Source organism: Stylophora pistillata, chromosome 12, assembly GCF_964205215.1.
Source record: "Stylophora pistillata chromosome 12, jaStyPist1.2, whole genome shotgun sequence".
NCBI lineage: Eukaryota > Metazoa > Cnidaria > Anthozoa > Scleractinia > Pocilloporidae > Stylophora > Stylophora pistillata.
In genome coordinates, this window is record NC_142530.1 from 13458232 (window position 1) to 13471635 (window position 13404).

The 13404-nt window shown below is 38.1% G+C and overlaps 1 protein-coding gene across 2 annotated transcripts; it reads left to right on the forward strand.

Annotated features, from left to right (window-relative positions):
- The first annotated feature begins 2 nt into the window (after positions 1-2).
- LOC111328407 (uncharacterized) lies at positions 3-11906 on the forward strand. 2 transcript variants are annotated; one of them, XM_088742107.1, is made up of 11 exons: positions 3-541; positions 1674-1709; positions 3559-3591; positions 5171-5338; positions 5807-5970; positions 6788-6941; positions 7137-7288; positions 7932-8070; positions 8835-9398; positions 10140-10668; positions 11149-11906. In XM_088742107.1, the coding sequence occupies exons 1-11, from the start codon at positions 164-166 to the stop codon at positions 11469-11471; spliced, it is 2640 nt and encodes an 879-aa protein (XP_088598233.1). In that variant the 5' UTR covers positions 3-163; the 3' UTR covers positions 11472-11906. The 2 variants fall into 2 exon arrangements, with proteins under 2 accessions (XP_088598233.1, XP_022788568.2); XM_022932833.2 differs by lacking the exon at positions 3559-3591.
- Positions 11907-13404: the final 1498 nt, after the last annotated feature.

Here is a 13404-nt window from a genome sequence, read left to right on the forward strand (position 1 = left end):
TTGAAAAAAAAACAGTTCCGCAAACAAAGGAAACAATAGCGAATTACTTTGGGTATAAACATTTTTTTTTATTACACCCCAAGATAATGAAGCGACATTGAGATTTAAGGTTCATGAACAGTTAAGGATTATGGTTCAGTAGCGAAGAAAATACCAATTTAATATGGAACGTGAGAAAACTAATGGAGCGGAGCAACGTGGACGGCGAGGCAAAAGTGTTGATGTCACTTTTATGTTTCATCGCCGTTCAAGTTTTGAGATGCAGAATGAAACAATTCCTCGAGACTCTGCCGATAATCTTTCAAAACTCCGGAAAAGGATACGAAATAAATCGTGGCCAAGTGAAGCTTTACGAAAAAATTCCTTGCCAGTCGAGAAAAGATCTCAGTTGTCTAGAGCTGCGTTTAATGAGCGCAGACGATCACATTATGCAAGATATAACGGACATCTGTTTGACAGGAACAAAACTGGGCGATGGCAAGGGGATTATATCAAGATGAACGTACCCAAGAAATGGCTTAGAGAATATGAGAAAAAGCAAGTAAGACTTTCATTTTTTTTTTATCTTAAAAGAAAAGCTCTCAAGACTCGTGGCGCGTGAGCCGTATCTATGAGCAACCCAAATACTACGTCTAGGTTTTTCTTTTCAATCAATTCCTGTATATCCAGTGCTCGAAGAAATTTTGATAATTTTTTTTTCAGGCCCTTTCTGTGTTTAGTTCAATATGCTCAGATTTTTTTTGTTGGTTTCCAAGTTTTGTAGACTTAGCTAGCATGAGCAATTTGGCAAATCGCGTGACAAATATTCTTTAATTATTTAAATAATTTGGTACTGCAATTCAATATTTTTTGTTATCTTTAGGAAAAATTGATCATGCTGTTTAGCGAATATGAATATTCGTCGAGATTGGAAGCGATATGAATTTAATCACGTCTTTCATTGCCGGTCGATGGCACACTTGTTTCTGATTTTTAAAAAATGCAAGAGATTAATATGACTAAGCATTTGATAAGGATGTATCAGCACATACTTGAAATAATTGCTTTATATAGCTCACCGTCGATGAAACGACTTAGAGAGGTCTGGATATTCTGCTGCAAAGAACCTTTGAATTTATGTCGCTGCTTATTTTTCCTTTGGCTCTGTGATATTAGTGATTGATTTCTTTCAACAGCTGCGAAAAATTTATTCGTTAAAGAGTCCAAAACTCCAGAGAAGTCTGCCAACCCAAACTGTGAAAATCCCACTGAGTATTTAATTAAAGAGATAAACTCTCTTTTCCATAAGGTCGCAATGATAGCAAGTATTATAGATATTGTAAGAAATATACAACTTTTTTGAAAGACATGTTTCGGCATGCATACGCCATCTTCAGTCAATGAGTAACTGAGTGTGAACAATTAATATAATAGTATACAAGTAGATGAATAAATTATTTACAAAATGATGTAATACAAAAGCGGGTACTAATTACAACGTGACACCAAAACATCAAAGGTGTAAACTAGAACGCTAGAAAAGTGTTATAGTGCTGTAATTGTTTGTTAAGTTCAGGTTTGATCGTATTTATACAAAAAAACTTCTTTGAGTTGTAAATCAATTGATACATGTCTAATCTTAGTACTTTAGTTTTTAAAAACAAAACGCTGTCACTGTAATTTTTGTTCCGCAGGCAGATCTTCGGGAGCAAGCCAAAGAAAATCTTCAGGTGGGTGCAACTGTGTTATTCTGTAACTACAGTCAAATGTCGTGTAGAACTTCAAGCATCGTTTTCTTGATCTCAGTTGGAAATTGCACCGACCACAATACTTCGAATTCAACTGATTAGATTACTTTCGGACATTGTCGGTCTTGATAAGATAAGCAATAAAACCATAATCGACGAATATAGACGTTTGATCAAAACAAACTGCCAAAAAATAAAAATAACGAATACATATAACTTCGTTTTCAAAAACGTTGCAAATTTTTCAAAGGAAAATTACAATCACCGGTGTCAAAATGTCCAAAGTCTTTGTTTCATCTTCGCACAGTAACAATATAGGTGTTGTCCTTCGACGTAAAATATACATGCGTCTTCCATCGCCTATTATATTTCAAATTGCAACGTTTTTGTAAACGAATGTAATGTGTAAAATAAAAGAACCAAAGACAATCTTAATAGGGGCGACACAACTGACGGTGCTTTTGAAACTTTTGTGAAGAATTCTCAAAAAAAATTTACTGAACGATTTAACTGTAATATACTAATGATAGAGCAATGAATAAAGGGGGTAGGTTTCCCAAGAAACTATGGTGCTGCGTCGGTGGGAGTAACAAGGTCATCGCTCTGACGAAGGGCTAACGCTCATAAAGTCAGCTTTGAAACTCCTTACGGTGGCCAATTTACATTACTCAACTCCGTTGACAGAACTAAAGTTTAATGATGGAGCAGTTTGCAATTGAATGTTAAAAGTAATTGGCGATTGATTTTGTTTTGTTTTACTTTGCTCTGTGATTAGTCCAGCAAACTCGCGCTACTTTCGTAACCAATCCGATCCAAACTAAAATCACTCGTAACTTGGTCACTTCCGTTTTCCCGCGCTTCAGACAATTCACCTTGTTTTACTCTGAGTTCTCCTTGGCTCTGTGATTGGTCCAGAAAACTCGCGCCACTTTCCCAACCAATCAGATTCAAAACTAAAACCAATTGCGACTTGGTCACGCGCGTTTACCCGCTCTTCAGACAGTTCACTTTCTTTTTCTCTGAGTTCTCATTGGCTCGTTGTGATACCTCCTCTGCTACTACTTTGGTCTGGTTTAACAATCGAAAAGCACTCCAACAGTAAAAAGGATAATTGCATTGTGCGTTGCAAAAATCTACTATATGGTAGTTCATCCGCCAATCGATAAATTAATCAAACGACTCGAGTATATCAAAATTTCCTCTAAAATATTTTTTTGAGCCCAATTCAGTATAAAAAAAATACCGCAAGGAAAGAAAAAAGATACTGGGGGCTTTCCTTGCTTGGCTGCTTTTCAGAAAGAAGAATAATGGACATTTGCGGACGAATTCCTCAGTAAACCCGAACTGGCGGCGACGAGAAGACAGATAGAAAATAGGACGCATTAGATTAGGTTCATTCTTTACTATAAGGATCCTAACTTAGCCTCTCTGATGGTTGCATTGATTGTTACAAGTAGAAATGTTTTTCCTTGTTTCTTTTATAATAAAAGAAACAAAGAAAACATTTTACCTGTCACAAAATTAAAAGTTTGCTGTAGCTTTCTGTTGTTTCTTATGTTGCTTATGAACCACTGAAGACATTCACGCTAAGAGTAAGCACGAGATGCCCCCCCATCTACATCTGCGGTACTTGGACACCGCATCAAGAAGTAAAGTGCGGTAGATCGGATAAGAATGCTCCAACATTTGCTTCCGTATTCTAAGGGAAAAACTGGATGAGGGACATTGATCAAAAACATAACTTGCAGTACATTCTTGGATTACAAATTTTTCAGGTTGAACTTCTCAAGGCCACAGTGACTCACTCTGTTCTGTGTGTGTTATTTTTTAGCCTCTGGATCGATTTAGACATGCTGTTAGACTGGTAAGCATGATACGATCACTAATCACCCTTGCTGATGGCACATCCATCGCTGCTGCTGTTGTTGTTGTTTTCACCCACGTTAGGTAAAGAAGACAGACTGAGACACAGCCACCGTTGAAAATTCCCTCCACCCAATTTTCATAAATATGCTATTGTTGTTTCAAATTAACGCTGGTTCAGTCTCCGCGTGCTCGATCCGTCCTACTCAATCCTTCCTCTTAACTGACAAAGAATACCAAATCCAATTTTTCATCACGCTGCAACTACATTCGTCCTGCGCTTAATTTATTTTTGTTGCCATTGCGATGACGTACGGTCCATGTGCACGTTAAAAATGTTCACTTTGGTTCCTCGAACTTGCTAATATTTTTTATTGGCTTTCAAAGGAGAAGTACACCCCAGAAACCTTTTCATTCGTATACTTGCCACTGAAAATCATACCTAAAATTGGGATACTTCTTGCGTTTTCAGATCCGAAGAGTAACTTAAAATCTCGAAAATTGTCTTCAAATGTGCTAGCCGGAACTCGACTTAGATAGCCACTATTTTTCTTTTTTTTTTTTGGATCCTGCTCAGCAACGCGGTCACTTGTCAGTGCCTCAAAAAAATTTGATCCCTTAGTAATCAATATGATCATTTAGGAGCTGCACAAAAAGAAATTTTTGGCCCAAATAATAATGTTTCGTCGTGGTTTTGCTTGATTGGCCAGGTTACTGACTCGTTTTCAAAATGGCCGCGTGCAGAGTCTGACTTGTAGCACATGTGAAGAGAAGTTTCAATGATGAGGTTACTCTCAAGAATCACAGAGCGCCCTGAGAAGTGAGTAATAGCGGGTCGTTTCTGAAGCTTACTTTCCCTTAAATATTGATACTCATCAGTGTACACAATGACAACCAATCTGTCTGTTAGACAGCTTTACACATGTGGTCTCGCAAATTATTGGGAAACTAAACACGCGATGATCTGAGGTGATTTTTTTTTTATTATTATTTTTTTTATTTGGTAAGAACAACGCAAGCTCCGATTGTTCTGAAACTTATTACATCTCTCAGTTTGTTCATGCGCTATGACTGGTCAATGAAACAGGCCGTACCATTTCATTGTTTGAATGAAATTTTTCCTCTCTATTTGAACTCAGAGATGTAATAAATCTCTTCGTACCCTCATTTACCCAGTCCGTATTGTAAATTACGGAAAATCGAGCGGAAAAAACTCGGTCTGCAAGTCACAATACGGACCTCGAACTCGGTTAGCAAAGGGTATTGATTGTTCATTTCACCACCTTTTATAGAAGCATGGAACCAGTTCAGTTTCCCGTGGTAATAACACCTTTGATTTGTCAGGATAACTCTCTAAAATTTTAAAGAACTCTTCAATTGTTCTTTTAACGTCCCATAGGGGTTAGTGCGCCAGTAAACCGATAAAAAGTGAGGTCCGTTGCTTAAAATTATAGCCATTTTCGGGTTTTTATTTGTAACACTTCAATCCACGTTCGGAACAGCTTCATCCGAAGAGACTGGATTGGGATTATGCTATTCAAACTCATACATCGTAATGTCTTTGGCGTGTTTTGTTGTAGGTTAAAACTCTTAACACTTCTTTTCGGAACATCGTACATTACGCTGTAAAGAAAGGCCAGTATGAACAAGTTACCTCTGACGCTACACTAAGCTTGAAAAGTACCGCTGCCCAGGGAGCTGTGGAGAATCTAATGTTTGATCTAGAAAATTACAAATGCCACCACGAGGTGACTTATGAAATTTTTATGCTTGCTCTCTTCTTACTATTTTCAGCTTGTTGTTTGTAGTGTGAACACCAAAACCGGTGACTAAAGTTACCAAGGGACAAATTAAGAGCTTCATTATGAGCTTTCTATTGATCTGATAGCATTGTGACTTTTGTCCAATTCCTCGCAATAACAAATAGTTTGAACAATTACTATAACAAGCTAAGCACCGGCAGAAGTAAATATAAAGAGGTGAATTAAATTGTGACAAGAGCGAGAGTTATTGTAGAAAAAGATAGTTTTAAGAAAGTTTTTATAAATGAAGGCAAAGGGATATGATAATTTCCGGAGGACGTAGATACACCATCGGAACGACCATATATCGATAATCCAATTTCAATTTTTTTAACAGTTTATGGAGGGAATATTTTTCTAATTTGCTAGAGTTTTTTATCTTTCATTACAATACAGTTACATTTGTGCTTTCAGTTTCTAATGCCAGAATGGGCCAAGGAAATTACCCTCAAAGAACCACAGCAAAGGACCCAGCAAGAAATTCATTCCATCGTGCAACTTATGAAACAACTCAAGGGTTTCCGTAGATACAGCTTTAAGGTACAAGAATCGATTTGCGGGGCACTAAAATATGATTGGTAAGTCCAGATAAGCAATAATTGAAATTCAGTGTACTGCTGATACGTTTCAAGAAGATTTAAATACTAATATTGTCAATTGCTATTGGGTACACTCATGCTTAGATGCTTCCCACAAGATGATGTTCTTGCGTTTCGAATGAATTTTTTCATCTTACAAACACAGCTTGTTCTATGAATGTCTTTCATTCGAATCAAGTCTATTTCCTGAAACTCTAACACAAGCGTTTCCCTTAATCCTAGCTATTGTTTCTTGAAAGCGAATTAAGTCAGCTAAAGTTTCACTGGTGTTCGAGTTAATCCGACATCGTTCAGATTTAAAAGAGAGGTTGATGTACCATTGTGTGAGGGTTTTATCAGGGTTTCCAAACTGCAGGCCGAGTGCTTTTATTGTTTTCGAGTGTTTGGAAACCCTGATGAAACCCGATGCTCAATTTTTTGAAATAGCTTCTCAAATGCGCCTCGGAAATAAAAGAATATGAAAATATTCACGAATTTTTCCTATGTTGTCGGCAGGTTTGTTGTTGTTATTCAAATTAAGAAATGAGTTCCTTAGAGTTTGATGCGTTATCAAACTCAAGGGTTTGATATCATTTGAAACTCATGGATAACGCGTCATTCCTGTCTTTCACCGGGGTTTCAAACCATATGCACGTGACGAAATTGGCGTGTGTTGGTTCGATGATCACCTTATGAATAATGAATGAGCTTGAGAAGAGAATTAAAGCTCAGAAGTAGTACTGAAGTAGCTTTACTTTGCTGTAAACAACAAGGCACATTAATGTAACAATATTCAAATGGAATGTCTGTTTCGCAGCTTTGGACGAAGTCGTGTGGTAATTCGGAAAGGTCACCATGCCCAACGGTTCTACTTTGTATTCAGTGGTTCAGTATGTGTGACAGTTGATGATGACGAACACAGCGCACTTGTTAAACCATCTATCTTGCTAAGAAGGGGGGATCACTTTGGGGTATGCCACTTAAAGTTGAAAAGACAGAATAGAATGAAAAAAAATGTGTGTAAATAGATATTCATTATGTGTGATTGTAATTTAGAGGATATCTTCCTTAATGCAATCATGTATCCTATGCCATCCTTATTTAACCCAAGATCATTAAGTCGACTGTTGTTTTAACATTCGCTGGTTAATGCTTCCTTTTAACAGGAACTCGCTTTTATTCGTGGACTGAAAAGGGCGGCCACAGTAGTTTGTCTAGAAAGAACTGAGTTACTGTCCGTTGAAAGAGACGATTTCTTTTCCGCTAAGATTGACGTGTCCTTCAACGAAGACATGCAACGACGAGTGGAATTGCTAAAGTAAGGAGAATTAATTGTCAGACGATATGATGCATTAGGCATCTGGATATCTCACATTCTTTTTCTTGGACAACCGTAGGTATCATTCTACGTTTGTTTAGTGTAAACTTTAGGGAGAATGCGCTTAATTTATTTTGCTTCCGCTGCTCAACCGGGCACACAGAGTGTTGATATCTGGCCGCGTCGGCCAGCCAAGCCACCGTACCGTTTTTAACAACACCAGTATGCTTACAAAATATGCTTACGATTGAAGGAAACTGAATGCACCAATGCCGGACACGAAAGCCCTTAAAAACCAACAGGTGGAAAAAACGGGCAGCTAGTGTGTACCCCCAACTAAGGCAGTGGAGCCAGCATTTGGGTTTTAGGGTATCCTATGAATAACATGATAGACACAAGCAGATAACAGTGACTCAAGGAGTTATGACTTAGAAAAGCGTTTCAATTACACGTTTTAACAAGTCTTAAAGGAATAGAAATGTTTCCTGTAAAACATCTTTACCCAATTGATTACAAGGCACAAAATATTTTTGATCAAGCAGTCTCGACAACACCAATAAATTTGAGAGAAATTCTATTTTAACCTTTGGATAATCCAAGAAAAAAAGAAAACGACAAAGCGGACGATTTTTTTAACTCTTAGGGAGCATCACGTGTTTAGCACGTGGCCTTCAGATGTGGTGAAACAGGTTGCAGAGGAGAGCATACTACAGGACTATAATAGCGATGAAGTGATTATTCGTGATTCGTCCAAGATGCAGCGGATAGTATTCGTCACCAAGGTAAGAACTTAAGGAGATGGAATGGGGGCTAGCACTATAACTTAACTAAGCTCAAGTTCCATGATCAGTACGTCTTTGATCTTTTCTGCAGGTTCATAAGTCACAATTGACCACAACAAAAACGTGTGGTTGCTATCTAGTGGGGATTACAGCATGCATAGTGCGCGCAACGTAGCTCCATTACTAAAGAAAATGGTAACTCATCAACAAGTCACAACCGACCTTTTTTCCGTCTACTAGCAGCAATGTTTTATTGTTTCCCTCTAATCCTTTTCAAAATACTTTCAGTTCGCTAACTTGAGCCTGGTTTCTCCGTGGTTTGCTCAATTTTCTCTCATTCTTACCCATTTTCCGCAATGAGATAGGTGTTTCGGTTTTTAAGGATCTTTTCCTCGAGCAATAAGTTATCTGAACGGTACTGCAGCTTTTTAGAAGCTCCCTTGACTTGAGCTTCACTTTTTCTAATTTAGGTGAGTTTTTTATCGTATTTATCTTTCCACTTCTAAATGTGAGCTATTCCAGGTGGCTCTGCTGAATCAATAATGCATTTCTTTAGTGACACATTCCGCGCCCACTCCTTTTCCTCTTGAAAAGCACTCAGATCAAATATAAGCATTATTTACTTATTATTTCCGTGAACTGTAAAGTTAGTCTATTCTCAACTTGTGGTGGAATAAACCTTTTCTAAACAGAGCCATAAAAATGAATTAGCCGGACAACTACTGAGGTTTAAAAATCTATGCTTTTCCTATTGCCTCATCAAGGGTCAGTGCAACGTATTGAGGCTGTTAGACCTCAGTAACTGTAAGGAATACATCGACCACGCCTTGAAATATAGGGTGGAGAAAATAAAAGAAGATGGGTCTACAATTTACAACCCTGATGTGGAGGACATCTCTTTAAGCTCAGTAGTTTTACGGGGATTTCCTCCAAGAGTTAAAAGTCCCGAAGAAAACTCCTCCGCTGCGAGCTCCGAAAATAAAATAAGAAAGAAAGTGAAATCGGCTCCTCCCTATACAAACTCAGGTTTGCATCAACCAATAATGACAGTGTCACAGCCGGTAAAAGGAATCTTACACTCGGAAAGCGCAAGAGGAAAGTCGCTACGGGGTAGAGTGAGTTTCCAGGATGAACACAGAGAACTACCCGGTGTAGAAAAAGAACTTTTGCAACCTTCCGAATCTCCACCAAGATCTCCCAAACCCTCGGGAATGCTACACCAAATGAATGGGCCGGAGGAGGGATTCCGTGAGAAACACGCAGAGGGCGAGAATGTTGGTGTTGGAGTTTATATGATGGTGGATCGATTGAGACCAGGTCAATGTTTTGTGAGTAAAACTCCTTACCTGATATTGTCAGTTTATTTCCTCATCTATTTTGGTGAATCATACATCTCGTGTAAAATAGCTAGAACTGAGGTACTGTGGTTAGCATGGAGTAGTGTTTGCCTTTTTCATTTTAAAAATTTCGCCCTAAGCAAAGTGTAATTGACTGTTGGATCTTCATGTCTCGACTAACTATGGAGTGTGTGGTTATCAAGCTAAAAGACTGAAAAAATTTTTGTAGTTATGTTCAGTACCCCCGTTTTCGGAGATCCCAGAAGGATGTAGATGTAACCACTTCTGCTGACCGTATAAATTCCATGTGACATCACCACCAGTCAAGCTTCATGTTTCATCATTCCCTGCAGACCAGATGCAATACGTTTAAAAGTAACTTGACACTGATAACTTATCGAGTAGGTGTCAGACACGGTGGCTTGTTGTCTTGTGCGCTGGACTCTGGAACGAAAGATTCGGGTTTGAGCTCAGGTAGTGATACTGAAAAACAGTCGACAAAGCCTGAAGAATTGCTGAGGCGTAGTCCTGCAGTGGACTGACATCGAACCTAGGGAAAGTAGCGATAAAAGTAGGGTGTCATGTTTCTGAGCCTGGGTATGCTCCGGTAGGATTGACTGATGGCTTTTAACCTGACCTTATCTTGTATCCTCTCTTGTCTGTGTCTGCAAACCTGCTATTGCTGTTCAGCTTGAGCATGGTCACAATCTTTCTGTTATTCTCCATTTTCAGGGTGCGTGGTCTTTGTTGGAGCAAGAAGATCAATTCTTGCCTAAGGCTGAGAAGGCTTCCCCCCCTTCACAACAAAATGAACGAGACCTGCACAGCCATAAGAAGAAAAGTTTTAAGAGGCAGACTAAGGAGAATAAACCAAGGGACAGACGCTTTACTTTGGTCAGTGCCGGCTGTGAAGTAGTCAAAGTAGCTAAAGAAGTTTTCTTCAAATATTCAGACGCTGAAACTCTTGATAAACTTAAACGATTAACAACCAATTATCCCAAAGATAGCTTCCTGTGTCAGACATATCTTCAGCAAAGCGACTGGAGGACATACAGAGAGAATGTTGTAGATAATGTTGTGGTTAGGCATATTGCACGCTTAGAGACAGCTAAAGGATCTGCTCGCTCACATAAGGTCAGGTCATCCCAAGTTCCGTCACCGCTGGGCTCGGTAAAAATGTGGCCATCAGTAAATTCCAGGTGGGAGTACTTTCCTGAGGAAGGATGGGTGTCTGTCCAAGTCACCAAACCAATTGTTGCAGGTCAGTAGTGTTAAGCTGAGAAAGCTTTGCATTTTCGTCGGAGCTCATTTCGACTGTTGCATAACCAGAACAAAGGTAATCATGACCGCTAATCAGAAGAGCGGAAGATACAATCGGGAGGTAATGAGTAAAAAACTTGAAAAATTACTGAAGCGGGGGAAAACACGATTAGTTTTAGTTTTGAATCTAAATGGTCCAGAAAGTGGTGCAAGTGCTCTAGACCAATCACATAATGAAGTAGAGCAAACCTAAAGCTATGCCAGATTTCTTGAAATACTAAATTAAGAAAAGTGCGTTCTTTTCCATTGCGTGGTTATGGGAAAGCAGTTAATTAACTGTCTTGTCGTTTATGACGATAGAGATGAGAATGTGGGATCACCTCTAATATTGCTACTGTTTGAAGGAGGAGAAGGTGATTTTTATAATTAGTTTGATGATTAATGATTTAGTAAACATCATGTACATTTTATTTTGTTTAAGCCGGGACTTCAAGACCGCACAGCTCTGATTATTCTGCAGTAAATTCACGAAGTCGATGTCAGAGCCCATCATCAAGAAAACAATCAGCGCACGACACGCCCCGTGGTTCACCCGTACCTCTTCCTTCACCTACCTCAAAATCGTCCGAAAAGCTCTTACCGCTGGTCAAAAATGATTTGGTGCTGGCTCAGGGGAGTCAGAGGACACTGGTGCTGACTCACGGTGGAAGCAGAAGCAATAACTATCAACTAAAGATCGAGAGACGAATAATTGACAAACACGAATCCAGGATAAATAATCCACTTGTAAATAAAGTGAAATGACATTGAAGATCCATCAAGGGGTCCTTTCAAGAAATCCATCAAATCTTCTCCAGAACTACTGTATAATTAAAATATCTGAGATTACTTAACGCAAATCAAATGCTGTATTGAATTGTGTTTTCCTCGTTGTCAACCCAAAATCGTGAGATAGATGATCAGGTTTAACAAATGAGAAATGAGAAATCAGCCTTACGTACTACGCATACGTAACACAGGAAAATTCTTCAGAGATAACAGTTTTTGTTGGAGAGAATTATCTGTAAGTTATTTTTATTTATTAAAATGTAACATTTGTTGAAATAAGTTTGTATGAGAAGTTTCCGGCTTCAAAAGACTAGTAACGCAGCAGGGAACTAGGAGAAGTAATACAAGCTATTTGTTCCTTCTTATTCATTTAGTGAATGACATATATAATAAAAATTTATTCAGCAATAACTGAGTCCCTAAATGTAAAGAGCAAATGTGCTTATTCTAAATTTTGATTTTGATTTCGACAATTGTTTTGTGCTGCAATTTTGTAAAACAGCCATATAGGCCTCTAAGCATATCTGTCCTTGTTTCTCTATCTTGAAGAGTATGTCAAACAGTCTAAAGACATTTCGTAATAACGCCTTCAAAGACGAACTACCATTTTCACACGCCAAGTTTCCTTTCCGCTCCCTTTCCCATGTGGTATTAAAGTTGCTCAAAGATTTGACTGACGCTCATGCACGAGTTTCGTTCGTTTTTCCCAATCTTTTTCCGTTTTATTGAGCGTGACAAGGAGAAAGAAGCTTACCTCGGCACCAAAAGCAATTCCCGACACTTCCACTGTGCTTTTGTTCATCAATACTCACAGCAGCTGTTTTTCTTGACCCATCTTTGTGTTGGTGACACAATCAGTAATAACCGAACCTAGGGAAAAGAAGAATGTTTGTCTTTGATTTTAATGAATAAACAAAATCCGCAGTTAGAAATTTGTGATGTCAAGCAAAAGATCTTATGGCACAATAAGCCAGTTAAATTAATTTTTCGATACCAACAGCGACATTCGTATTTCCTGCAAGAGTTGACATTTTATTAACTATTTACTACAATGATGAAGAACTCACTATTAAAAAGTTCACTGAGTTATTGCCCACTGAAAAGATTTCCCTTGAAATACTGTATTCAAATAGTATTTGGTTAATTGGATTCAATCTACTAGGCACAAGGAGCAAGACCTATACACCGAGGTGTTCCATGACGGCCAACTTTCGGAAGAGAACGTTTTACATCATCTCTAAATTGATAAAGATGGCGTGTTTTAAAAGTCTGTTCTCTCTATGCGTATCATCTTATTTTTCAATTTTGAATTTAATGTTTGCTGTCACAGGATCGCCACTTTTGGCAGATCACTATCGAGGTAAGTTATATTTAAAGAGTTTTGATTTTATAAAAACGATATTTAACAACTTTTTGGTTTATAAAAATGATATTGAGGACTTCTGAGTTTATGAAAATGATATTTGACTTTTGGACTTAGTCTTTCTTCCCATAAAATTCATTCTTTACAAAGTTCTTGAATCAACTTACTTTTCTCTCTATCCGTATTTTTGCATATTAGTTTTATATGTAATAAATTTTTAGAGCTCCCTATTTTTCTTGAATTACTATCTGGATCTAGTGACCGTCTGAATTTGTAAAACGGTGAAGTTGTAGGCAAGTTTATAAGTTAGTTTACTCTTATCAGTGCCGATTCGTTAAAAATTCAATCCAAAAAGGGGACTCTTTAGAAGACACGACTCTGAGGTTGTTCATGAACTATGTACCACTCAGCAATCAGCAAAAGATAAGAAATTGAGAAAGGTTCCTTTTGACGATTGGCGTTTTTTTTTTCAAACGAGGAAACGAAAGAGGAAAAACCTAGTAGGAGGAAAGATAACAAAAGAGAAAAAAAAATTAGCCAAATATA